The sequence below is a fragment of the Oryza sativa genome, chromosome 3, assembly GCF_034140825.1.
Source record: "Oryza sativa Japonica Group chromosome 3, ASM3414082v1".
NCBI classification, from domain to species: Eukaryota; Viridiplantae; Streptophyta; class Magnoliopsida; order Poales; family Poaceae; genus Oryza; species Oryza sativa.
Genome location: NC_089037.1, coordinates 407,501 through 435,005, shown reverse-complemented (window position 1 = coordinate 435,005; position 27,505 = coordinate 407,501). Strand labels below are relative to the sequence as shown.

Here is a 27,505-nt window from a genome sequence, read left to right as displayed (position 1 = left end):
TTACTTAGGCATTTAAGGTGATACACTGTGAAATGACATGCTACAAGAATGTTCTTTAATGGAGAAAGGCTTCTGTAGCCTGACATCAAGTATTATGTACAGTAACCAGAGCAGAATTGTATGTAGGATGGCTGAACGCTTCGTCAACAATTTTTCTCCAGTCATCTTTGCATGCTTCCATATCTGACCTGCAAAAGAAGAGGAAACTAATGGTTATAACAGGGGAGTGAAGAAAAGAAAATCTAGTAATTTGTAATGTCAAATTCCCAAACCATCAACTTACAAATCAACAGGGACAAAGAGCAGGACAAAGTTGTACAGCCATATCAATCCAGCCTTGAGCCAACCAACACCCTTTGCAATAGCAAAATCCAAGTCACCTCCTACAGCTTTACGGGTTGCCACCTGACAGGAAACATCACTCGATATGATTGGTATCTACACCAAGTATTTATATGAGTAGCATATAAACACCAAGAATTTAGAAACTTCATAGTTTCTACGTACTATTTTTTTGAGAGGATGAATAACGATTCAACTCAGAGGGTTTCTTGGAAGGAATTATGGTGAGCAGCAGCCCAACTGAACATTAATAATTTGCAAAACTTTAGTTGGTACAAATGATTTAGCTCTGAATGTAAATAATGATTAGACGATGCTGGTAAAATAACAGTTAGGCAATTATTTCTAGAATCCTAGCCACAAACAAAGTGGCCAATTGCTAAATTATGGTTCTGACCAGTAGGTAGAAGTTCCGTGAAATCAACAAGCAGCAAACGAAGGATGGACTCGGCAAAAACAGAAAGAGAAAAGTTAACGATCTCACCATCTGGGTAAAAATAAAGGCAAATGTTACAACAGGTCCAGGACATCTGATATGGCAGCAATCATCTGAATAAGCAAACAGTGCAACAGCCTGATTCACAATGCTCATCTGAAGGAACAAAGCAGCTCTAATTTCCTCATCGGTGTCCATCAGTGATTTATGTTCAATTTTGCACTGTCCACAGCCTAAATAATCAGCTCATTCAATTTTCCAGACCAAAATAATCTCCTTTAATAAGAAGAAAAGGTGCTTACTGAAAAGAAGCCTGTCATTGTTGCAGCCCTGAAAAAAATGGCTGTACTCAGAACAATGTAGCTACCAAAAGCAGCACCGCTAGCAATGATTTTCTTAACTCTCAGTGTATCCCGTGAAATCAGATAAAAGCAACAAGTAATACTTACTAATCATGAAAAGAAACAAGGGCACAAACAATATATATTGTAGAGTAAGGTTGGCCTTTTGTAGCTGAAACTCACAGTAATTAAAAGCAGCAATCACCAGAGTCAAGAAACTTGGTAAGTCGAAGTTCCATAAAAGTAAAATGGCATGGACACCGAACTTCAATAAATATAATTATTAATGTTAGCATTGCATAATGCTGTAGTTTTCAAAACATAATCACTGTTTGTACTCACAAGATGGACAGTTGATGAGACAGTGTAGATCTGCAACAAAAGCAACGCATCTCAACTGACTACCCATTTTGTCATCTACACGTCAAATGCCTTGCCAGCAACAAAAACTCTTGAACTGCATCAAAATTGACTTACCATATAGCCCTTCATCATCTGACAAATTTCCCTACTGATTTGCACGGCTGAAGAAATAGGTATCAGGGCAGGCTGAGTCAAAACAAGATCGGACTCACTTTTGGTGTAATCAGTGGCATCAGCTACTGATATTCCAATATGACTTTCACCTATGGAATCATGATCAAGAAATTCATGCCCAACCATTGCACAACGACATCCAAAATTTCTGAGTCTTCTCACTATATCACTGTTGTCCTCTGCACTAACAAATAGAGCGAGCAAAATGGTAAAAGTGGTGCTTCTGTGCTTAACAAAAATAACTAAATTGCATAAATCTTAAAGCGGCATTGTTGGTAGTGTAGTAGCAGTGGTGTTTGCCACTGTCAAACAAGAACTTCTTGCAATTAATTACTTCGTTTGGAGCGACAGGTGAGGCATGAAGTATGGCATCACTTGGAACATAAAGATTGACCTGGAAAGAGATCTGAAATCCCATTGATGTTTAAGTGAACTTCTTTATTGTTACGAGCTAACTCAAACACTGCACGGGCAGGTAAAACATTGATGCCTAGTTTTCCAAGCCTTCCACACACTTGCCTTGTAACCAACAATGGACTTTCTGAGAGGGAAGGAAATATCATTTGATGAAGAATTAATTGAGATCTCAACAAGAAGATAGCTGGGTTTCTGCATCACCTGTGAGGACTATTATATCCAAACCTGAAAGACCAAGAACAGCTATAGAGGGGGGGGGGGTGAATATAGCAATTCAAATCTTGCCCCCGAAAATACTCATCAAGCCGGATTTCTCAAAATCCTTACTAGAATCGCGGCTATTAGAGAAGCCGGATCTAGAAAAGAAGAGAGAAAAAGAAGAGAAAAGGAATTCCCGAAACTAGAGGAGGAAGAGAAAAGGAATTCCCGAAACTAGAAGTGAGGTGAGAAAGAGAGAGCAAAACTCATCATCGCAAAGTTCAAATTGCAAGCGGAATTTAAATTGCGGAATTTAAATGGACAAGGCAAAAATGAAATCCTTCAAATCATTTCATTTATAGGTGATGCAAAATAACCGCTCAACTAGGAGCAAACATACACCTTCAGAGGAACATTAACACAAACTTAAAATCTCTCGGACAAACACACTCCAAACTAATCCTAATACAAAAGCCTCTCGGGCAAACACACTCCAAACTCACACGGAAACTCTCTCACCGAGCATCTCAAAATGATTACCAAAAGGAGCAACCTCCACCCTTGCATCCATCTCTCTATTTATAGCCTAAGACCCCTAAGACATTGTCTCAAATACCCCTAGGGCGAAACCCTAACTCAGAACAGATCTGGTCCATCCATTGTTCCTTCTACTCAAAGGAAAAGCTCCAGATGATTGCCACCTCATCGATCCGAACCCTCACATGGTCTTCTTGCTGATGAATCCGCGTGCTCTCCGTCTTGACGAATCCAAACTTGCCACGTTGCCCAGCCGCGTCGTGCGCGTTCCGTCTCCTTTTCCTCAGCGCGCGCTCGCCAGCGCCCAACCAGCCCGAAGCCGCCACGCGTCCCGCTGAGCCGCTCCCGCGCGCGCTTGCAAAATCGCGTGTGGGTCCCGCGCTCCTGCACCCGCCTCCGATCGAGTCACGCGAAACGGGGGTTGCCGCGTACGGTTTTTCCGCGCGCGTCCTTGCGCATGCAAGCTGCCTGCACCTCCTGAGCCCATGCGCCATGGGCCGCCGTCTTGGGCCGTCGCTGCTTGGACGATGCAGGCCTGCCGAGCCGAGCCATTCACCATCTTGGGCCACGTGGAACGGCTGGATTGGCTTGGCCTCCCTGCCAACCAATCACAGCGCACATGCACAGCTAGCTAGCTTGACTTTTCCACCGAGCCATGCTAGTAGCAACCAGTACAGTGCAAGCTCCTCCTTGCACAAGTACAGTACGTGTACATGCATGTATGCTACCTACAGCAAGTACTGTAGCAGCAATGCACTTGCACAGTCCCTTCTGATTTCTTCGCGAATCCGATGCTTGCACACTTGGCCTTGTGAAGCCTGTTGCAAAGACCTTTTCACACGGTGTTCGTCCACCGTGTGCAACCTTGTGTCCAATCTTGTCACCCGGCATCCTTGATCGCTTTGGACCTCAACTCCTCCCTGAGTCTAGTCCCGATCCGCCGTTGACCAAGATCGACCCCGATCACCTGCACACACATGAACCAAACAACCGTTGTCTTGGCACAGATGTCGCAACCTGACCAACGTTAGTCCACACACACACTTCTTGCACATCCGGTACTTGTCAATTTCCCATCACAAAAGAACTATAACCACACATGGTTTCACAATCTCCCCCTTGATGGGAACATTGACAATCTCAAGCAAAATTTTGAAAATTTGATTTTTGATTCACAAAGCAAACCATTTTGCAAAAGCGAACTTTGGTCATTTTGAAATCGCGAAAAATCAAGACCAAGTGACAAGAAGAAAAAAGGGATGCAAATGCAAATGCAAGAATGCTCCCCCTATGTGCCAAACTCCCCCTTTCACCAAGATTTAAAGCAAGTTTTAATTTTCAATAAGTGCAAATTTCTCTCCCCCTTTGTCAATGATGCCATCAAGATCAAAAGAGACAAAAATGCAAGATAAAAATGAGATGAAACTTGCAAATTTTAGGTTTTGAGAGCTTTGAGAGTTATCTAAAGGCATCAAAAGGTAGACATGGATCACACAGATACAAGCATGTGCTCAAGCCTAGCTAAGCATGTGCATAAGAAGTATGAAACAAGTCATGAATATCAAGTTAGTATCGCCAGCAAGCAAAAAGCTTTCAAGTGAATTAGTGATTTAGTGTGCAAAGCTATTTCTAGAAGAAGCTTAAAAGGAAGCAAACCAGCTCATAATCATGCAAGATTTACATAAACAAAGCAATGAACCCATGCTAATGTGCTAATGCCCAGTTCATAAAGAGTATCAACATGATAACAAAGCATAGAACATGAGCTTTTAATCTTTTCTCATGACTTTTATTTTTATGATTTTTTTTTAATTTCTTTAAAGACAATAGCACAATCACGACGGTCCACCTGATCTTATCAGTCAGCAAGTGATGGTTGTGCCAAACACTGCCGTCTGACCTCAATCAAGTTTTCCAGCTAGAGTTCCCATTACAGGCTGTCTCAGTGCTATCTTCGGCACTACTCATGCGTAAACGCACTCAGTAGCCCGGACAAAAACAGAGATAAAACTTGTAAAGCATGATTGATACAAAGTATGGACGCATAAGCATGAGCATTCATAAGCATGTACTGACAGTTATTGCGAAAAGAATGTAAACATGGCATGAGTATGAGAAGGATACTTCAATTTAAACAAACTTCTAGAGCAAGCATTGCACATTGATTGAGTTCAAATGAATAGTTAATTTAAGCAGGTTTCAACACGCTTGAACAGCATAACATGATCACACAAGCTACTTAAGCAAATGAAAGCTAGACAAGAGATCAAACTAGCATAAGAGTGATACATCCATAGCATAGTGATGACCAAGAGATAACAAGCAAAGCTCAATTGAAGAGTGTATAATACAATGCATAAAGTAAACATGATGCAATATGTTACAAATGCATGCAAAAGAAAAACAACTCCCCCTCAAATCAAGCCATAGGGGTGGATCACCCCTAACTCACTCCGCAAGAACTCAAAACGAGAGCGATCAAGTGGTTTTGTAAAAATGTCTGCCAATTGTTTTTCAGATTCAACAAATTCTAGCACAATGGTACCTTTCTCAACATTGTCTCGGAGAAAGTGGTACCGTATCTCAATGTGCTTGGTCCTGGAGTGTTGAACTGGATTTTTTGCAATATTGATTGCACTTGTATTATCACAAAGCAGAGGAACACCAGAGAAAGACAGACCATAATCTTTCAGAGTTGAAATCATCCAAAGAACTTGACTACATGCACTAGCAGCAGCTACGTACTCAGCCTCAGCTGTTGATTGAGCAACAGAAGACTGCTTACGAGAGGACCAAGAGACCAAAGAAGTGCCAAGAAAATGACAAGTGCCAGAAGTACTTTTGCGATCAATCTTACACCCAGCAAAATCAGCATCTGAAAAAGCTCGAACTGAAAGGGCAGAAGAGCAGGAGTACCAAATACCGTACTCAAGTGTAGACTTGATGTAGCGGAACATGCGCTTGACTGCTTGGCGATGTGATGTTCTTGGAGAAGCCTGAAACCTCGCGCACAGGCACACGGAGAAGTGGATGTCCGGCCTTGACGCAGTCAGGTAGAGGAGGGAGCCGATCATGCTTCTGTACTCGCGCTGGTCAACTTCTTCACCGTCCTCATCAGGACCAAGCGATGAAGTAGTTGCCATGGGAGTGGCGATTGGCTTGCAGTCGGCCATGTCGAACTTCTTCAGGAGCTCTTTGGAGTACTTGGTCTGATGTACAAAGATTCCTTCCTTGGTTTGCTTGATTTGAAGTCCAAGGAAGAAAGTCAGCTCTCCCATCATGCTCATTTCAAATTCCCTGCTCATCACATCAGAAAACTGGGCAACAAGTGCATGAGAGGAGCCACCAAATATGATGTCATCAACATATATCTGGACAAGAAGAAAATCAATACCACTATGAAGAGTAAAAAGAGTTTTATCAACAGCCCCCATTTCAAAACCATTTTGAAGCAAAAAGGTTTTCAATCTTTCATACCAGGCTCTGGGAGCTTGTTTTAAACCATAAAGAGCTTTTTCAAGTTTGAACACATGATTTGGAAATTTTGGATTTTCAAAACCAGGAGGTTGTTTGACATAGACCTCTTCCTCAATAACTCCATTCAGAAAAGCACTTTTCACATCCATTTGAAAAAGCTTGAAACCTTTTGAAGCAGCAAAAGCCAAAAGAATTCGAATAGCTTCTAATCTAGCAACTGGTGCAAAAGTTTCTTCAAAGTCCAAGCCCTCAACTTGGGTGAAACCCTGTGCAACCAGTCTGGCTTTGTTTCGAACAATTGAACCATCTTCACCTAGTTTGTTTTTGAAAACCCATTTTGTTCCAATCACATTAAAACCCAAGGGAGGTTCTACCAAAGACCAAACTTTGTTTCTTTCAAAATTTTCTAACTCTTCATGCATGGCATTAACCCAATTCTCATCAGATAAAGCATGACAAACATTTTTGGGCTCAAAAGAGGCAACAAAAGCTGAATTGACAAGTTCATAAGACCGATTTCTAGTTACCCTTTCACCCAGGCCTCCGATCATCGAGTCAGGCGGATGTCGGTTCTGGATGTGTCGGGGAGCTGTCGGTCCTGATGTGCCACCATCAATCTCCTCAGCTGCTGAAGATGATGTAGTTGGTGCATCTCCTGAAGGTGATGTAGTCGAAGGAGAACCGGTTTCTTGCACTGGTGGTGTACTGTCTAGAGGTGGAGGAATAGAATCATCGTCATCATCATCTGAATCCTCATCCACAAAGATGCTTTCATCTGGAACACCTGAAATTTCTGGTCTAGCTCCTGGGCTAGCCTCATCAAAAGTGACTTCACAAGTCTCCACAATTTTGTTGGTTGAAAGAACATAAACTCGATAAGCCCGAGAATGAGTAGCATAGCCAAGGAAAATGCCATCCAATGATCGAGATTCAAACTTGTCCAAATTTCCAGATTTAAGAACAAAGCATTTGCAACCGAAGACCCTGAGATGTGAAACTTTTGGTCGACGACCAAATCTGAGCTCATATGGCGTCTTGTGCAAGATAGTTCTCAAAAACACACGATTGGAGATAAAACAAGCAGCAGAAATAGCTTCAGTCCAGAATTTTCTTGGAGTCGTAAACTCATCAAGCATAGTTCGTGCCATCTCCACAAGGGTGCGGTTCTTCCTCTCAACCACCCCATTCTGTTGTGGGACATATGGCGAAGAAAACTGGTGTTCGACTCCAGAAGAATCACAGAAAGATTCAAATGCAGAATTTTTGAATTCAGAGCCATTATCACTGCGAATGGCTCGAAGAGCACCAGGAAACTCCAAAGCCAAACTACGAGCAAGAGACTGAAAGAAGCCAAATGTTTCCTCCTTTGATTCAAGAAAATAGACCCAAGAGTAGCGAGAGAAATCATCCACAACAACCAAGACATACCACTTCCCCCCAACTGACTGGACCCGAGCAGGACCAACCGTATCCATGTGAAGCAGTTGTCCCGGTCCATCTGTCATAACCATTGTAACAGGCTTGTGGGAAGAAGATGTCATTTTCCCATGACGACATGGTGCACACACAAGATCTTTCGGAACTTTCAACTTAGGCAAACCCCGAATCAAATCCATACCACTAATGCGAGACAAGTGGTCAAAGCCAATATGACCAAGACGTCGATGCCAGAAAAACAAATCCCTATTCTCTGAGGCAATGAGACAACGAGAAGGACCAGGAGCAGAAGAGTCGAAGTTAGCAAAGAAAACTCGACCAACTCGAGAAATGTCAAAAACAGGAGATTCAGAAGCATCAAGAACTCGAGACCTGTCCTTTTTGAAACGAACTTCCAGATTTTCATCACAGAGTTGTGAAACAGAGAGCAAATTGTACTTAAGCTTACTTACTAGTGCCACATCTTTCAGCATGAATTTGTCATTGACCTTGATTGTTCCTTTAGCCATCACGCGTCCACTGCTCGCATCCCCAAAAGTGATGGTCTCATCACTGGATGCACGAGTGAGAGAAGTAAACCACTTGGCTTCACCGGTCATGTGGCGTGAGCAACCGGAGTCCACAAGCCAAGAATTACTTCTCCCTACTCCAAAATCCTACAAGAAAGACACAGCAGATCTCGATGATTCAGTACTGGGGTTAGTGAAAAATGACTTAGGAATCCAGTACTGAATCATGCGAGAAGTACAAGCATCTTTAGTGTTATGAGCAGAATTATATGCAAGATGACCATGTCTGTTTTGCCCCAACCCTGCTAGGTCACGTCGAGGGTGCACATCTCGGCGAGGAAAGCGAGATACACCACTTGAACGACAATGACACGCACACTCGAACCTCTCAGGGACTCTAGTAGCTCTTCTAGTCCTAAGACGTTCTTGTCGCTCTTTTCTAGCCTTTCTAAAGCAGAAACCTACCAAATGACCAGCTTTCCCACAATAGGTGCACTCATACTTGGTTTTCTCTACAGGCTTGGTTTGTCTCTGGTTTTGCTTGTGCTCAACTTGTTTTGGATTTTTGGGTCTAGGTAACTCTACAGGCTTAGACTTGCTAGTCATAGGTACCATCTTTGGTTCTGAGGTTTTGGGTGTACTAGAACTAGTGTTTCCAATGAAACCTGCAGACTTGAAGGTTATAGGTTTTTGAGCTAGTTCTATCATCCCATCTGTGACACCTAAAATCTCATGGGTACCTATCCTCAAAGACTCAGCAAAATCATAGCCTATACCTTGATTGTTTATGGACACTTTGGATTGGTCTAGGATCATGTTCAACTTTTTCTTTCCTTGAGCAAACCTCTCTAAAGATTGTTGTAGGTATGAGTTCTCTTTCTTAGCAGACTCAAGATCAACTTTCAGAGAAATGCATGAAGAACAAGAATCAATAGATTTGATAGAATCAATGACAGTTTTAGCATCTTTTAGTTCAGTTTCCAGGATAGCACAATTAGCACATGAAGAATGAATAGGTTCCTTAGTAGCAAAAGATTCTAACAAATCATTCTTGGTCCTAAGCATGGCAACTTGTTGTCTTAATTCATCATTGTCACTAGTGAGAATGGGACAATTTTCACACCTACCAATCCTATCATGAACAAATTTTTCTTTTAGTTCTTTCAATTCCATCTCAAGCAAACCCATATCAACTTTCATTTCATAGCAAGTAGAGCAAGCAGCACTAGCACTAGAAGGATTCCCAGCTCCTAAAGCACATGATTTCAACTTATCCTTGAGGAGATTAATTTCAGAAAGATATGAAGCACAAGTAGAACAGGTATCCTCCTCAGGAATCATGGATCGAAGCCTAGCAATTTCTAGCGCCATTCCATCATTTTCAGATTTTAGTTTCTCAATTTTATACTTAGAAGACCTATACTTATCACTAATTTCAATCATCAAGTGTGCCATTCTTTCTTTGCTTAGTTCATCATCAACAGAGTCATTATCTGAGCAAGAATCATCACAAAGAGAACCATCCAAGGAAGGGATATCATCAAGACATACCTCAGGATGCTCCGATGAGTCATCCTTATCCTCAAGCGCCATGAGACACAGGTTGATGAAGTCCTCGTTGTTGGCGAGACAGCACATCCCGGAGAAGTCCTTGTCCCCCTTTTCTTGATCATCGTCGTCGGAGTCGATGTCGCTAAGCTGCACCTCCTCAAGAGCCGCCAAGACCTTGTGGATCGCCTTCTTCATCAAATCCTTCTTCCCCTTTCGCCCTTGTCCCTCGGGCTTCTTGGTCGTCTTGTCACTCTTCTTCTTCAACTTGGGACAATTCACTCTTTTGTGGTTAGGCTCTCCACACTCAAAACACACAAATGGTTCATTGGTTTTTCCTCTTTTTCTATCTCTCACATTTTTGTAAGCTCTTGAGAATTTTCTAGCAAAAAGAGCAAGATCATCTTCAGGGATCTTCTCTAATTGCTCCTCAGTGACTGAGTGTAAAGCGGCAAGAGAGAAGCCACCATACACAAAGGCTGAGTCATTAGAAGAAGTACTACCAGAGGGATCAGCTACCAAAGCCATCGAGTGTTTGAGGCCTTTCCGATGGAAAACATCCATCTCATGGGTTTTTAGCTTTGAGTAAAGCTTGTCCATGGTAAGGTCACTCAGAGGTGCACTCTCTGTGATGGAAGTAACTTTCATTTCCCAAACACCATAATCAAGACAATTCAAAAGATGGCGAGCATTATCATTATCAGAAAATTCTTTTCCAACAGATCTCAACTTCGAAATAATTTCTCCAAAACGTTTGAAATAAGAATCAATGGACTCTCCTGGGTGCATCTCAAATCTTTGATATTCTTTATGAAATTGATTCTGACGAACCAATTGAATATCATTGTTTCCCTCATGGAAATTGCATAGAGCAGTCCACATGTCATGAGCGGACTTGTGGTGTTGAACACGATTAAATTCACCAGAAGAAATTCCACCAATGATTGCATTTCTTGCACGATAATTAAAATCAACCTGAGCCATATTTGCAGGCGTGATGTCAGCATCATCGGGCACAGTATAAGGAGATTTAACCTTATTCCACACATTATGCCCTTGCGACTGGAGGTAGGCCTCCATTCGTGCCTTCCAAATGACAAAATTGTGTCCATCGAAAACAAATGGTTTCGCAGAGTATTTTTCCTCCATAGCTGCGTTCGTTGCCACGGTTAGGTTACAACGAACTTAACCGGGCTCTGATACCAATTGAAAGACCAAGAACAGCTATAGAGGGGGGGGGTGAATATAGCAATTCAAATCTTGCCCCCGAAAATACTCATCAAGCCGGATTTCTCAAAATCCTTACTAGAATCGCGGCTATTAGAGAAGCCGGATCTAGAAAAGAAGAGAGAAAAAGAAGAGAAAAGGAATTCCCGAAACTAGAGGAGGAAGAGAAAAGGAATTCCCGAAACTAGAAGTGAGGTGAGAAAGAGAGAGCAAAACTCATCATCGCAAAGTTCAAATTGCAAGCGGAATTTAAATTGCGGAATTTAAATGGACAAGGCAAAAATGAAATCCTTCAAATCATTTCATTTATAGGTGATGCAAAATAACCGCTCAACTAGGAGCAAACATACACCTTCAGAGGAACATTAACACAAACTTAAAATCTCTCGGACAAACACACTCCAAACTAATCCTAATACAAAAGCCTCTCGGGCAAACACACTCCAAACTCACACGAAAACTCTCTCACCGAGCATCTCAAAATGATTACCAAAAGGAGCAACCTCCACCCTTGCATCCATCTCTCTATTTATAGCCTAAGACCCCTAAGACATTGTCTCAAATACCCCTAGGGCGAAACCCTAACTCAGAACAGATCTGGTCCATCCATTGTTCCTTCTACTCAAAGGAAAAGCTCCAGATGATTGCCACCTCATCGATCCGAACCCTCACATGGTCTTCTTGCTGATGAATCCGCGTGCTCTCCGTCTTGACGAATCCAAACTTGCCACGTTGCCCAGCCGCGTCGTGCGCGTTCCGTCTCCTTTTCCTCAGCGCGCGCTCGCCAGCGCCCAACCAGCCCGAAGCCGCCACGCGTCCCGCTGAGCCGCTCCCGCGCGCGCTTGCAAAATCGCGTGTGGGTCCCGCGCTCCTGCACCCGCCTCCGATCGAGTCACGCGAAACGGGGGTTGCCGCGTACGGTTTTTCCGCGCGCGTCCTTGCGCATGCAAGCTGCCTGCACCTCCTGAGCCCATGCGCCATGGGCCGCCGTCTTGGGCCGTCGCTGCTTGGACGATGCAGGCCTGCCGAGCCGAGCCATTCACCATCTTGGGCCACGTGGAACGGCTGGATTGGCTTGGCCTCCCTGCCAACCAATCACAGCGCACATGCACAGCTAGCTAGCTTGACTTTTCCACCGAGCCATGCTAGTAGCAACCAGTACAGTGCAAGCTCCTCCTTGCACAAGTACAGTACGTGTACATGCATGTATGCTACCTACAGCAAGTACTGTAGCAGCAATGCACTTGCACAGTCCCTTCTGATTTCTTCGCGAATCCGATGCTTGCACACTTGGCCTTGTGAAGCCTGTTGCAAAGACCTTTTCACACGGTGTTCGTCCACCGTGTGCAACCTTGTGTCCAATCTTGTCACCCGGCATCCTTGATCGCTTTGGACCTCAACTCCTCCCTGAGTCTAGTCCCGATCCGCCGTTGACCAAGATCGACCCCGATCACCTGCACACACATGAACCAAACAACCGTTGTCTTGGCACAGATGTCGCAACCTGACCAACGTTAGTCCACACACACACTTCTTGCACATCCGGTACTTGTCAATTTCCCATCACAAAAGAACTATAACCACACATGGTTTCACAAAACCCAGACTGATAAGGCCATTGAGAGCATCTGCGCTATCATGTCTAAGGTCCTCTTTGAAAGGTAGTAGGCCAGCAAATTCCCAACATGAGTCTGACTGGAGGAAAATAACAGAAATTAAATGTAAATTGTGGCATACATTATAAGTTTGCAAGTTTCAAGGTGTTAATACAGAGTCAAATTGCCTACCTGATGTCCTACAGCTATGGCCTGATACCCATCAACAGCAAGGTTATCCATTATCATACTAATTCTCTCTTTGACTGCTTTGCTACAGCCGCACTGATGAGCAACCTATAGCATAAAAACAGAAGACTACTAACGAACATGCCTGTACTAACACAACACATGCAATTGTCCCATTAGCCACAATGACAGGACTCACACGCTTCTCTGTTGTGTGAATATTGTATAAGTGACTTGCATTTGCAGGATCACCTTTGAATACACAGCACTTAGAACCATTTTCATCAATATATGTAGCCAGGAACATCAACTTTAGTGAAACAAAGAAATGGGCATGGTGCTCTATGACCTGAACACCAGCCCTTGCCTATAGATATGATATGCTTGTTAAGTTAATTTATAACACACACGCATACACAAAGAGAGGGATTAAAAGGCAACATAGTAAGATAAAGGGAACCTGTTCTGGATCATCCAAGAGGCTCAGAATAGCTGGATCAATTGGTTCAATGTACAATTCATGTTGGGATCTTGATGCCCGTGAAGCTAACACAATAGCCTGATCTTCATTAACACCTTTCGCAAACAACTCAATCTTGTCCCTGGCAAAAGAGGGTTTATTACATTTTATGGTGCCCGTCATGTTAAAAAGCATGACATCCATGCTTGCCAGATCTTCAAGGGCAACTGTCCCTCTACTAGCAACCCCCAGCAAACAAAGCCTTAGAGATCCAAATGCCAATGCAAGGTAGAGGACAACAGGCATTGCCATTGGAACCACCCCAATTAATGCCATAAAACAGCCACCCTGCAGCATAGCTCCAGAGCTGTGTTTCTGGAACAACAATCTTAAGATTACCTCCGCAATGGTACCAAATAGCACAAGAGAAAAGCAGAAGCAGCCAACAAGCATGATTCCCTCTTTAAGTTGCCCAGGCCGAGTGTAACGTTGCGGGTAGAGCCGAAGTGTGCTTCGAGGAATATCACGACCAGTCGCAATAACAACAGCAGTCCCTTGGCCACAGGACACGGTCCAAGCATAGTATATGAGGAAGCCGTGTACACAATCAACAGACCTTTTGGCCCAGCAAGTCATTGTGTTGATTTTTTCAAACCGGAGGACACGGGCATTGGCAGGGACAATGTCCCCAACTTTGAGAAATATGATATCCCCAGGTACCAGATTCACTGCATGCACATTTATCCACATCCCATCCCTCAGAACCTTCGCCCTTGGTGCATATGCTTTTGCCTCCAATGGAGCCTTAGCATACTCCACAACAAGTTTCACAGTCAAGCATGCTGTCAAGCTTGTAGCTAGTAAATATATAGCGATGGACATCATGGAAGATCTCTGGCCAGCTGAAGCAATGGTGAGGGACACAACTGTAGATGATACTGTAACCCATGACATGGAGTTAAGTATGACACAGATCATGTTCCTGTACTTGGGGAAGATATTGTTCCATTCCCAGAGTGAGAAGAGCTTCATCAGGAATTTTCGAAGCATGCTGTCCTCCTGCAGCAACCATAAATTTGACCTTATGAAGCTATTTTATTTAAATAAAATGATCTTACACAGATCAATTTTAGTTAGAAAAGTAATCGGTATATGGGACCTAGATAATCAAGATAGTGTAATTTTTTTTTACTAGAAACCAACTGTAAAAATTAAAACAGGTGAACATTGAAACTCACACATTGGGAAGAATTATTTTAATAAATGAACAGTACATTAAAAAAACTAGTACTACCTCTGTTTTTTCATGTATGACAGCATTGACTTTTCACATAACGTTTGACCATTCGTTTTATTCAAAAATTTAGTGCAAATATGTCAAAATATAAGTTAAGGTTAGAGTTTCTCTGATGATAAAACAAGTCACAACAAAATATATGACATATATATATTTTTTTTTTGAATAAGATGAACAGTCAAATGTCACGCTAAAGTGAACGGCGTCACATATTAAAAAAAAACTAGCACTAGTAAAATCCAAATCTGTGCTCATATTGCTCATATCTGTGTCTCATGTCCAGAAGAAATAATAGAAAACCGTTGCTTTGAACACAATGAGGGGGGAGGCATGAGCCCTGTAGTAGTACTATCCAAGAGGGAATCTCTCAGACACTCTTTGAGCTGCAGCAATAATTGTAAGATATTTTCACATGAGGCTAATCCTCAGTGTAGTTTATTTTCTAGTTCTACGGTGGTACTACCCCAAGTTGTCAAGAAGCATGAGTAATTGCTATTTGCCAATTGTCATTTTACACAGGAGAGAACAAGCAGTTGCATTTACAAGAGCAAGCCAAGTAGCGTGTGTGTGTTTATAGAGGGACACCTGCTTTTATAGAAAAGAAATTAAGTAGAGTTAACAGGCATCGCAGACATTTTGATGAATCCACTGTTGCGACACAAGTGTTTTCAACAAAAATCACACCAAAGGGAAATTAGGACATTTGTAGCAGGGAAATGACACTGTCCCTTTTGCATTGGAGGCAGCTTTGTGTGTTTATATATATATATATATATATATATATATATATATATATATATATGTATGTATGTATGTATGTATGTATGTATGTATGTATGTATGTGTGTGTGTGTGCGCGCGCGTGCGCGCGCGCGCGCAGTTACTGAATAATGCTGAAGTGTGGTGTACAGTGTAGAGACTCCATTCAGATAATCCAGAATGCAGAAACAAAAAGAGCAGCGCGACCAATTTGATTCCAAAATTTATAAAATAAAACAAAAATGCCAAGACAACAATCCGCACAAGAGCGGCCTGCGCCAACAATATTCATTCATTGAGAGTATTCAACAATGTGGATAGAGTGAAACAACTACTCCTTCCTAGCAGATACCGGAGCACTGAATCAGTTATCAACAGGGGGAGGGAGGCACTTGGTGGTGGGAGAGGATGACGACGTTGGGGTTGGGCCCGTGCAGGCGGAGGCGTCGCGCCGCCTCCTTTCTCCCCCGTGCCGAGCCGCCGCAGCACCTCCTCCTCCTCCACCGTCTCCTGCCAAACACAGCGCGCATCATCGACCGGACCAGGCAATCGCCGGTGAGAAATCGGCGACCCTCAACAGCTCCGCCATTGCGCTCTCCTCCGGCGACGCCATACGAATCCCTCCCACCCGTCTCCCGTTCCCGTGCCCTCGCTCCGCTTCTTGGCAGTACTATTATATTATTATTATATTGTTATTATTTTTTACAGTATTTAATAAAAAATAAAATAAAGAAAAGGAAAAGAAAACGACTGGATAGTTTTCCGCTTTCTTCCACACAAGACGTAAAGCTTGTCGATTCGCCATGGCTGTCCTCGCCGTCGCTACGCTCTTCTCGGTGGGGTGCCTCCCCTCTCGACGTTCGCCGCCACCTCTCCACTGTCACCAGATACACGTCTAAGCTCCGACGATCGCTGATCTGAGCATGCCTTTGTTCTATGGTAAATCCCCTGATGAGGCTATTTAATTTGAAGAGTTCAATGCAACTGAAATGGGCTGCTGGTAGTAATGTTCAGGCGAAAACGAACTGCATTCCCCGGCCCTTAGCAGTTAGTATCTGCTCAACATCTCTCATTGACGTTCTGCCTTCATGTTCAGTTCAGGACATGAATTTAAAAAAAAGGTACTCCTACTATGATTTGGATGCCCCATGCATGCAAGATAAGGCCGGTGGTAAGAGAGGAGCGCCCTGCGTCGTTCAGGGTCAGCTCCAAGATGTTGATTGAGTTTCTTCCTAGGTTTTTTGTCGCAGAAAGGATACCGTGTACCTTTTGCTCAGAATGTGAAGATGAAGATCTTGTACCTTTTGCCCCCTCTGAGCTGCTACTTCATACTCTAGTGACTTACGACCCTCGGTACGACCAGCGAGTCCATATTTGTATCACGCTGTCACTCACTATTTCCTTTTCGTTTTTTCCCCCAACAGCTGCTACTGTCTCAGTGTCTCCTGTTGATGAGATCAAACTGAAATCATGGCTACCACTTTTGTGAGTTGTGATCCTTGTCCTTGTGGTAGGTTGTTGAGATCATGGGACAATTCGGTATATAAATATTGCTATTCTTGAGATTAAAATGATGAAGAATAGGATATACATACAGCAATTGCAGCCTGTGCAGCAGCGTTTGGAGATCCTCAGTTTGGCACTTCTCCCTCTTATTATTTCCCTGTGAGTACATTTCACAAAACTATAGGTATTTTGACCAAATTATCATAAAACCATAGATTTAATGCGTTGTATCACAAAACTACAGATTTAGCACAAAATTTATCATGAAACTAGTAAAGGTCAAGTATCACAAAAATACATGTTTAATATTTAAGTTATCACAAAACTACAACTTTTAGAGTTTAGATCCCTAGCACCATTGTTATGTTGGAGCTATAAGCATTATTGCTTTTGTGACTAAATTGGTTCTAAACTTATAGTTTTGTGATACTTTAGTTAATAAACATATAGTTTTGTGATACTTCATCTTAAACGTGTAATTTCCGTGATAAATTTGGTGTGAAATGTGTCATTTGTGATACGCCGAGTTAAATATGTAATTTTGTGGTAATTTGGTCATTAATACTATGAAAAATATTTTTGTGAGATAATAAATATTACATATATAAAAAAAAGAAAAAGGAAGGAAGGGAGGCCCACGGCCCAGTGGGCTGGAATTCCAGGCCCAAGCCCAAGATGGGTTGCGGGATAGATAAGGACTCCACCGGCCGGGTTCCCCCATTTCGCTTCGCTTCCCCCAAACCGCAGGCGCACCCCCACCAACCAAAAAACCACAACCTCCCCCTCTCCTCTCCTCTCCTCGCCGCCGGCGCCGCCGCCGCCGCCGTCACCGCCGCCTTCTCCCTCTCCAGCCTCTCCTTCTCTCCGCCACGAGGTACGCCCCCGCCCCCGCGCCCGCGCCCGCGCCCAATCCTTTCCTTCGTTTGCGTTCGTGCGTAGGGTCGGTTCCCGGGTTAGGGTTTTGGCCGGGGCGACAGCCGACACCGTCGCCGTCGAGTGGGCTTCGTGGATTGCTTGCTTTTGCGACACGCCTTCCGTTTGCCTCCCTCCGCGGCGCCAATCCTCGTTTAGGGTTTAACCCCATTTCGCTGCTCCGGTGGTTGCGATTCACGTCTTTCTTACCTTGTCTCTTGCCGGGGAATGGATAAGTTTCTTGCCGTAGCCGCGGCCTTGTTAGGTTGTATAGCTATGTGTTTTACGAGGACCAAATGGAGGCCATTTTTTGCCGATTAGACAGGGGGAACGTGTCGCCGGATGCAAATTGCTGTATCTTTGATTACCTAGTTTCCATTTCATTGCTTTGATTACACATGCATATCTGATTTCATATTTGGTTGCTGGATGCCCATGCATGTTCGGTACCAGGATTAAGTGCATAGACTAGTGCCTTCTCCTCTGCATTTATGAGGATTAATTCTTTCAATGAACTCAACCTGTGGACCTCAAATATGGATCAGTTAGTCATACCGCCAAATGGTACCCAGCGTGAATCTGTTTGTACCTATTGGGTCGAGGTGTCTATGTAGTGTAACCAGAATTAACCTAGGAACCTATCGGTACTTTTGAAAGGGCAATAGTGAGCTTTATGTCATTTGGTGATGCCATTTAGTTGCTACTACCTTGAGAGTACAACTGTAGAAAGGCTGCATATTTTATTTCTCTATTTGAAGCTGGATGCTCTATCTTTCTTCTTTTTTTTTTTAAAAAAAAGTTTTGCTTCATGTGTCATATTGCATTTCTATGTGACTATTTACCCCCTGTGTACTCCAAAATGCCATAACTTATGCATCTCGGGTTTCTCTCTGTACTGTAGGCTAAACAAGATCATTCATTCCATTAGTCATAAATAAAGACCATTGTTGAATCAAAAGAGAAATAAGGTCACTATCCAATTGAAGACCAAAAACAGGGTACTGTGATTTGTTGTACAGGATAAAAGTTTGTCGACATAATTTCCGGCCATTGGAGTACTGGCAGGTGTTATACCCCGAAAGGAGTTTCTTGTAAATTTTCTGGTGTATTGTATTGGCGGCTTTGTTGTTTCTCTGGAATTGGCAATAATGTCAGAAAGTGAGTTGGCAGTAATAAAGCCAGAGGTATGACCCCTATGCATTTCTAGATCATAACTATTTTTTCTGTTTATTGGAGGGGAAACAATTGTTCTCCAGCCTTATCAGCTATTCATTTGGTTCCAATTTAATTTCATTGTGAACTCACAGGCGTTGAAGAGTTATATTTGGCTTCAGTGCTTTGATGGTTCCATACAACAAGTGGAGGAGGAGGTTGCCATGTTTTGCCCTATGATATGTCGAGAGATAGTAAAAAATGGAACAGGATCATCAAAAAATCATGCAATTGCTCTCCCAGAAAGAGTTAACCCTACAAGTTTGAGTTTGATTCTTGACTATTGTCGGTTTCATCAAGTCCCAGGGCGCTCAAACAAGGTATGTCGTGATTTAAGTTTTGTCTTCTGGCAACTCCCTTTTTACTGCTTTCTCTCTTCTGCTTGTTTCAGGCGTCCACCTGTTGCAAGTATAGACCATTATGTAATTTTGCTTCCTGTAACAGCCATGTTATTCCCGTAGTTGTTTTGTTACAAGTAATAGTCTCAAGGGTAATTCTGCTTCTTTTAATACTCCTATTTTTATCGATAAGGATCATGGCATGATTCAGCTTATGAACTTCGGGAAACTTTCTGGAGAGGATGCTAATTCTTTTAGCCACTTAGGCATTTACTTTATGTTATAAGAGGAAATAATCATTTGATGAATTTACATTTCTCCAGTTATCATATCATGGTCACATTTATTGTGCAGGAGCGAAAATCATTTGATGAAAAGTTTGTCAGAATAGATACAGAAAGACTATGTGAGCTGACATCGGCGGCTGATAGTCTCCAATTAAAGCCATTGGTTGATCTTACCAGTCGAGCACTTGCTCGAATAATTGAAGGAAAGACACCTGAGGAAATTCGTGATATTTTCCATTTGCCAGATGACTTAACAGAGGTACAAATCGCATGTCTGCTTATAGTTATCAGCATGTATTGATGCTTACTGTGGAACTTGCATTCATTCAGGAAGAGAAATTGGAACCCCTGAAAAATATAAATGATGATCCCAGGATCCGTTTGTTGAATCGATTATATGCAAAGAAGCGGAAAGAACTACAGGAGCGCCAGAAACTGAAGGTAAATATGATAAAATCCAAACTGTTGTATTATCATCAGAGTATGCTTTCTGATATTAGGCCTGTAGGCCATGTGAAATGATATTTATCCTGTCCATTCAGCAGTGTAGTTCATGTTTGAATGTCATGTATTAAGAATCTTATGCTAATTTTGTTTCAGGATGTTCAAGTACAAGAAGAGCAAAAAGATGAGCGGTCACTGGATGAGATACTATGTTTTATAAATGGGGATGGAGGTATAATTACAGTGAGTTATATTGACTATATAACTTCGTTGTTTCCCTTGTCTCATTCAACCATGATTATCCTGTTCTGCTGAATAACGCTGAGCAATCAGTAAACTACTAAGTTGTCATCCAGGGTCAAATTCTATAGTCGATTTTAACTAATCTGGTTACAATATTTAGGCAAAGATGCAAACATGCAACCAAAGAGCTTGCTCAAAGAGTATTTCTATATAGAAAAAACTTAGCAATTTCATATAAAGGTTTATCCATTTTATAGGTTCTGGAGGTGGGAAAGCTTCTAAGAATAAGAAAAAGAACAAGAGAAGAAAGGACCATTCTAAGAACCCCCCAAAAGCTAATCCTGAACCTGTAAACAAGGTTAGGTGTCCTCACTGTTTTTTGTTGAGTAGTTGTGTGGAGAACAGTCAAGTTCTTACTTATCTGTTGACTTATAGGAGGAAGCTACTCGTGGAGTTCCATTCAATGCGGGTACTGGTAATATTTCTAGAACACCTTGCCAAAGCTCAGATGTGCAAGATGATGTTGAGTACCCCTTTGAAGATGCTGACCTTGATGATGGACTTGATCCTGCAATGCAGGAAGAGCTTGACAGGTGAGGATATGACATCTCAAGCATTCAGTTCTGTTTTTTCTGCGCCGTTCTTTTCTTTCCAATGCATCAAAACTCTATAGCGCCCTATTTTGCATATGCTATTATGCTTTAGCAAATTACATGTTTTGCCCCTAAAAACAATTCTTCTTAGTATTTGTGCTGATATATAAGTTGGTTAGTTCAAAATTCACAGCTGAAAAACAGCATGATATAATTCAGTTGCTTCTGGTCAAGTTCATAGAAGTTTTGCTTAATAATCGCAGTTGCATCTGGTCAAGTTCATTGCTCTCCTAAGCCTGTTGAGAAAGTTGCAGAGAGTATTCAACATCATTTACTACTGACATACCTGACAAGTTTTACTTTTAACATGCAGAGAAGTGGAGGACTTCGCAAGGAGGTTGAATTCTGTTTGGCCTGAAAGAATGCATTTAGGCCAAGAAAGAAGGATTGAGTCACATATGATTGGTGGCAATGGTTCTCTGCAAAGATTTTCTGGTAATTACTTCTATATTTTGAAGAAATTTTGTATTCCCCAGTCCAAGTGTCAAAGAATATGATCTTATGTCTTTAGGCAAGCATCAAAGATGCACGATAGCGGTTCTGCGCAGTTTTTTTTTTTTTTGGGCGTAAGCACTCTTGTTTAGCCATACTTATCTTGTTTAATCGTACTTGCATTTATGCAGGGTTCAATCACAGGTGAGAAGGTTAAGCGCCAGGATCAACAAGCAGAAGCACAGGAAATTTGTGCACATGCAGCTTGGAAGAGAGCTAGAGACCACCGAACAGGGCCACCTGTTTACTTGAGTAAGTGCTCGCCGAAAAAGCCTCGGCGCCCAGCTTGCAGACGATGTAGATTTGTTTGCCTTGGCCATTTTCGGTGAAGGGGGGGGGGGGGGGGGATGATGAGGTATAGATCAAGGAACAGTGAAGTAAGTTTGTTATTTCATTGGAGCGTTGGAGGTCTGTTGACTCGGGTTTTTTCTTTGCTGTGTTGCCAATTTTCCTGAATAGAGCGAGTGTGTTGATGATAGTTGCAACTGACTGTAACAGATGATGATATGAGCTGTTGTGAAAGAAATTCCGTTGATCAATTGTATGTCTGATGTAAACTGAGCTTATATGCGATTCGCTCCTCTTGTGAAGATGGAGGCCATCACGTCACGTGCGAGGGATAGGAGGATTACCTAACCTAGCTAGTACCTGCCATCAACGTCAAGGACAGGGCCGAAAAGATTCTGGCCGCTGGGCCAAGAAGTAGCATCTTCTCAAGCTCAACATGGAGATGGAGATGGAGTAGGGTATTTACAAAGATGAAGCATTCAATGGGTGAAGGCAGGCATGCCAAAGGTACGTACGTTAACGTACTTGTTGATGGACCAGACCAGAGCAAAGGGAGCATTCATGTCTAGCAATGAGGTGAGATTTCAGTTGATGCAACCACCAATAACTTCCATCCAGCTTACTTTGCGCGAAAATTCATCTCACTCGAGGGAATGGACTTTGAGTCGCAATCTTTCGGGGGCCTCTCCAACCATCCTGAGAGGCGACCCCAAACCCAAAGGCCAAATCAATCTCTCGTGTGAGTTGTGACCTCCTTTCCCTTTCCTTTCGTCTCTGGCAGCCGGCAAAGGGTCCCATATTCAGGTTCATCTCGTTATTGTTCCTTTTTTTTCCCTCTTTCTTTCTTGTGTAGTTCGAACAAGATGTGGGCGTCCATCTTCCTCGTCCGGCTCATCGACGCAATAGTAGGCGGAGGCAGCATTTTAGCAAGACTAGGGCTGAACCATATAGCTATCAATTTTTTTTTTGCAAATTCTACGTAAATTTCAATATTCCAGTGTTTCTCCCTTGAAAATTTTTGCCACGTGTGGGGCCCAAGCCCAAGCTACCCCACACGTGGCTCCGCCCCTGGTAGGGTCCGACGTCTACGGCCGCTGAAGGGAGAATAGCATATCTACTCCAAAAATAGTATTAAATTCATAGTTTTATGATAATTTGATAGTTTTATGAAATTTGCTCTAAGATATATGTATTTGAACACGTTGATAAGTTTACAGTGCATTATGAACATTATATTCATTCCAAACGTTGCCTTTTAGTTTTTCCATAAAATCATAGATATTTGTTGGATTATTTATATAACTGAATATTATCTATATGTATAATTACTATCGAGTATTCTCGGATAATTTTAGAAATCAAATTTGTATCAACTTCTAACAAACTAGTTAAGCAACATGGATACATCAAGCATGGGTTAAAATAGTTATTATTAACAAAAACAAAATAGATAGACTCATATGTTAAACAAAATACATGTTACGGTAGATGACTAGAGAGCTCGAGCACACGAGCTTGTTGTCGAAGCATGGGAACAAGCATTAACTGGAGTTAGCATTACTGTTATTTAAGATGGAGAAGAGTGAGGATACAAGAATACAACAAAGGGAAAATATATGGGAACAAAATGTTAATTTCACAGTACGATGCAGTAAAAGAAAAAAAATAGTATTAAATTCGTAGAACTTTTATGATATTAGCAAATTATGTGATAAATGGGAACATAGCGTATAATAGAAGTAATCACCTCATGCTTGTGTGGCAGGTGTCTACGTTTGGATATATAGGCACTATTCTTTTCTCCAACGAAAACCGGATAAACTTCTAGATAAAAGTGGCACGCTTTTCAAACTATTAAACGGTGTGTTTCGTTCGAAAACTTTCTCTATGAAAGTTGTTCTAAAATATGAGATTAATCCATTTTTCAAGTTTGTAATAATTAAAACTTAATTAATCACACATTATTACCACCTCGTTTTGCGTGAAATACTTAGATCTTTATCTTCATCTTCATCTTCAGTAAATTTAAACACCACCTAGATATCTAACTTGTATCTAAAATTCACCTGCGTGTCACAAGTATCTAAAATTTTATCCACTGCTTGTAGAAGAATCAGACAGGGCCCTAGTGTGAAAGCCATATCTTATTTTCTATCTTATCTACGTTGGGAACCTGCTTGCCTCCTAACAAGAAAAACAAAGCAAGGATTAGCATTACATTAATTAAGTATTAGCTAAAAAATTTAAAAAATAGATTAATATGATTTTTAAAGCAACTTTTATATAGAAAATTTTTTAAAAAATAAGAACACAGAGTAAAGCCTTGTTTGCAAACCTCCTTGTTCCAATATAAATATTGTACTAGTTGACTAGGTCCAAGATCCATCATGGAAGTGTATCTAGGACGCTTAATGGGTTTTAGCTAATTGATGACAAATGTTTAATGGACTAATGCGGTTAAAAAAGTTACAATATAATATGTTTGGATTTGGTTTGAATAACCGGACACTACTCTAGTCAAATTTGTATAATTATTTTAGAGATAATACAAGAAATCCATTGACAAGCGTCTAAATTCAAAAATTGCCATCGTAGAAACGGTTTTGTCCTAAAAATGCTATCGCCGTTAGAGTTCTTTCTATCCCGCGCCATTAAATACTATATATGATGAACAGTGTACTTAACAGCGTGGGGGTAGAAGGAATCCTAACCGCGATGGCATTTTTGAGACAAAATCGTTTGTATGATGGTAATTCTTGGAATTAACGCTTGTTGATATCATTTCTTGGATTTAAACGCTTGTCAATGGTATTTATTGAATTATCGCATTATTTTATGGCGATGTCATAGAGGTACTGTTAGTAAGGATACATCACAATTAATGCAAGTCTATTGGATGCAAATAGTACTACCTCCGTCCCAATATAAATGCAATTGTGATTTTCTGTGTTCAACATTTGACCGTCCGTCTTATTTAAAAAAATTATAAAAAAATAAAAAAAATCACACTAAAAGTTTTATTCATGTTTTATCATCTAAAAACAACAAAAATACTAATCATAATTTTTTTTCAAATAAAATGGATGGTCAAACGTTGTACACGGAAACTCGCAAATGTACTTATATTGGGGACGGAGTTAGTACGTGTACGTATAATCTACTACCGATAAATGCTACGGCAAAGGATACGTTTCCTTCCTTTAATTTTGGGCTGGCGTTGTTTACATGTGCTTGAGATATATATACTCTATAATAATACAAATGTGATGCTAGTATATATTGCGATTAAATGTACAGTAAATAGGGATGAACAATATACGATTTTTTACTGAGAAGACATGCATGTACCTACACTATATATATCTGGATCATCTGCTGCAGAAAGAGTGAGAGTTAATGTTTGTCGTGATTAAACCATTAATTAATAATAATTCCAGGTTCAGTGTGGTTAATTGAGAAAGTTACTACTAGAAAAGAAGAAGTTTGGGATGAAGCCCAGGCCCACCATCCGAAACTAGTAGCGGTCAGCCCGACAAAGTAGGTAGCGGCCGCCATGCGTCCATCGATCCCCCGACGCCTTCCTTTGTCCCGCGATCCCGGCGGTGCTCCGTCCATAGCTCTCTTGCCTCCGCCCATAAATACCACCCGCATTGGCGTTCAGCTGTATCATCCACCAGCAATAACATTATATTGCAGCAATGGCATCCTCCTCCCTTCTACTCGCCTGTGTTGTGGTGGCGGCTATGGTGTCCGCCGTCTCCTGCGGGCCACCCAAGGTGCCACCGGGCCCCAACATCACGACAAGCTACGGCGACAAGTGGCTGGAAGCCAAGGCCACCTGGTATGGTGCGCCCAAGGGTGCTGGCCCCAAGGACAACGGCGGCGCCTGCGGGTACAAGGATGTCGACAAGGCTCCCTTCCTCGGCATGAACTCCTGCGGCAACGACCCCATCTTCAAGGACGGCAAGGGCTGCGGCTCATGCTTCGAGATCAAGTGCTCCAAGCCGGAGGCCTGCTCCGACAAGCCCGCCCTTATCCACGTCACCGACATGAACGACGAGCCCATCGCTGCCTACCACTTTGACCTCTCCGGCCTTGCCTTCGGCGCCATGGCTAAGGATGGCAAGGACGAAGAGCTCCGTAAGGCCGGCATCATCGACACGCAGTTCCGCCGCGTCAAGTGCAAGTATCCTGCCGACACCAAGATCACCTTCCACATCGAGAAGGCCTCCAACCCCAACTACCTTGCGCTGCTAGTCAAGTACGTCGCTGGTGATGGTGACGTCGTGGAGGTGGAAATCAAGGAGAAGGGCTCCGAGGAGTGGAAGGCGCTCAAGGAGTCATGGGGTGCCATTTGGAGGATAGACACCCCCAAGCCGCTCAAGGGCCCCTTCTCCGTCCGCGTCACCACCGAGGGTGGCGAGAAGATCATCGCCGAGGACGCCATCCCTGATGGCTGGAAGGCCGACAGCGTGTACAAGTCCAACGTCCAGGCCAAGTGAGCATTTTAAGCAAGGAAGAAACCAGCGTACGTACGATCCGGCGCGGCTGCCTATATATATATATATATATATATATATATATATATATTATATACTATATATGTGTTGCTGCATGCTTGCATGCATGCACATATATATCCAGAGAAATATTTTTTAAACGAAATAATCTATAAATTTCTGAGCTAGGATTGTGGAGCATATACACGCCAGCACTATAATGGCGTCTGCTCTCCCATCGAACTGGCCCTGTGACAATGGGGTCATTTGTTTTTGCCCACAATATTTTCTGCTAAATTCATTCTCTGATTTTGCGTGAGATTATCATGAGAAGCAGTAACCATGTTGTGTATCCTTTTCTTCACGTCAAATTGCACTGCGCTATTTATTTACGCTGATTTGTGAATGTTTTGTATGGCCATCATATCGGACCGGGAATGCAATGGACCAGTGCACTGGCAACGTTAATTTTGGGCTAATAGCCAAGCCTATTGGACACAACTGCTTAGACCTAGGGAGTATATATTGCTCTCCAATGCGGAGGCTCGACCTTATCCTCTCCCTCTGTCAGTGAGTGAAAAAGAGCAGCCCCTCTTTTCCTCCACTAGATCCCCTTTCTTCTCCGTCTTCGGTGGCTGCTGGTCATCGGCGAGGGGGTGAGTGATGTGGGGGGGGGGGGGGGGGGGGTTCCGGGAAGCCGTCAGGTTCATCCCGTTTTAAATCGAGTTTATCTCATACTAGGTCTTTTTCTTCTCCTTTGTTGTATAGCTCGATGGAGATGCCAACACGCATCCTTTTTGTCCTAGCTGTCTCCTTCCATGGCTGGCTTGAGCTCAAAATCAGAGCTTGCTCTGCCTTGCGCCATTTGGAAGGATGCAATTTGGTTTTTCTCTGGTGTTTGAGTCAAAAAGTGCAACATATTTGCTCTATGGTGGGAGGTCTTCTTCCTCCACAACGACGAGGTGTCATCTCCAGCAAGATTTTTGCTGCCTATTAGTGCCCTTCCTTGTCTCTGGCAGAGTTTTTTTAAAGTTAGACTGAATCTTCTTTTGTTCATCGGGTTTGCTTCAACCTCCAGTTGTAAGAGGACCCTGTTCGGTTTGGGCTTTAATGGTGTATTCTCTCCCAGCTAGCCGGCTATGTCAGGCTGTATTTAAAAGCAAGACGAATGGCATAAATAACACGAGACAAAATTACCTACATAAAAATATTGGCCCCTATCTATCAATTTCTCTACATATCAACTAGATCTAGAACATAAAAAAAAATCATCATAAACGCTTATCCAGATTAATTCTCAAAAGCTGGATTTTTCTAGGAAGGGG

The 27,505-nt window shown here is 42.4% G+C and overlaps 2 protein-coding genes, 1 long non-coding RNA gene and 1 pseudogene across 5 annotated transcripts; 3 read left to right on the top strand and 1 right to left on the bottom strand.

Annotated features, from left to right (window-relative positions):
* Positions 1–85: 85 nt before the first annotated feature.
* LOC9267906 (plasma membrane ATPase 4-like) lies at positions 86–13,886 on the bottom strand (annotated as a pseudogene).
* A 3,675-nt stretch (positions 13,887–17,561) lies between these two features.
* Positions 17,562–21,932, top strand: LOC4331327 (SKP1-like protein 21). Of its 3 annotated transcripts, none has more exons than XM_066308887.1 (10): positions 17,562–17,686; positions 18,744–18,908; positions 19,032–19,256; positions 19,629–19,820; positions 19,892–20,002; positions 20,162–20,237; positions 20,506–20,606; positions 20,684–20,841; positions 21,215–21,336; positions 21,525–21,932. In XM_066308887.1, exons 2-10 carry the CDS (start codon positions 18,873–18,875, stop codon positions 21,539–21,541), a joined length of 1,038 nt encoding a protein of 345 aa, XP_066164984.1. In that variant the 5' UTR covers positions 17,562–17,686; positions 18,744–18,872; the 3' UTR covers positions 21,542–21,932. The 3 variants fall into 3 exon arrangements, with proteins under 3 accessions (XP_066164984.1, XP_015628101.1, XP_066164985.1); XM_015772615.3 differs by having other exon boundaries at positions 18,626–18,908; XM_066308888.1 differs by lacking the exons at positions 21,215–21,336; positions 21,525–21,932 and having other exon boundaries at positions 18,626–18,908; positions 20,684–20,845.
* Positions 21,933–21,984: 52 nt separating this feature from the next.
* LOC136355802 (uncharacterized) lies at positions 21,985–22,918 on the top strand. The gene is made up of 2 exons (XR_010740244.1): positions 21,985–22,257; positions 22,535–22,918. It is a non-coding gene; the product is annotated as an uncharacterized lncRNA (long non-coding RNA).
* A 2,404-nt stretch (positions 22,919–25,322) lies between these two features.
* Positions 25,323–26,532, top strand: LOC4331326 (expansin-B1). The gene has a single exon (XM_015774427.3). It carries the CDS (start codon positions 25,380–25,382, stop codon positions 26,181–26,183), a length of 804 nt encoding a protein of 267 aa, XP_015629913.1. The 5' UTR covers positions 25,323–25,379; the 3' UTR covers positions 26,184–26,532.
* Positions 26,533–27,505: the final 973 nt, after the last annotated feature.

What these genes read in the sequence shown, in the direction of transcription:
- LOC4331327 (XM_066308887.1), top strand. Translation starts at nt 18,873, where the DNA reads ATGTCAGAAAGTGAGTTGGCAGTAATAAAGCCAGAG. An exon ending in ATCCTGAACCTGTAAACAAG is followed by an intron (nt 20,607 to 20,683) that starts GTTAGGTGTCCT and finishes GTTGACTTATAG; the next exon opens with GAGGAAGCTACTCGTGGAGT. An exon ending in ATGCAGGAAGAGCTTGACAG is followed by an intron (nt 20,842 to 21,214) that starts GTGAGGATATGA and finishes TTTAACATGCAG; the next exon opens with AGAAGTGGAGGACTTCGCAA.
- LOC4331326 (XM_015774427.3), top strand. Translation starts at nt 25,380, where the DNA reads ATGGCATCCTCCTCCCTTCTACTCGCCTGTGTTGTGGTGGCGGCTATG.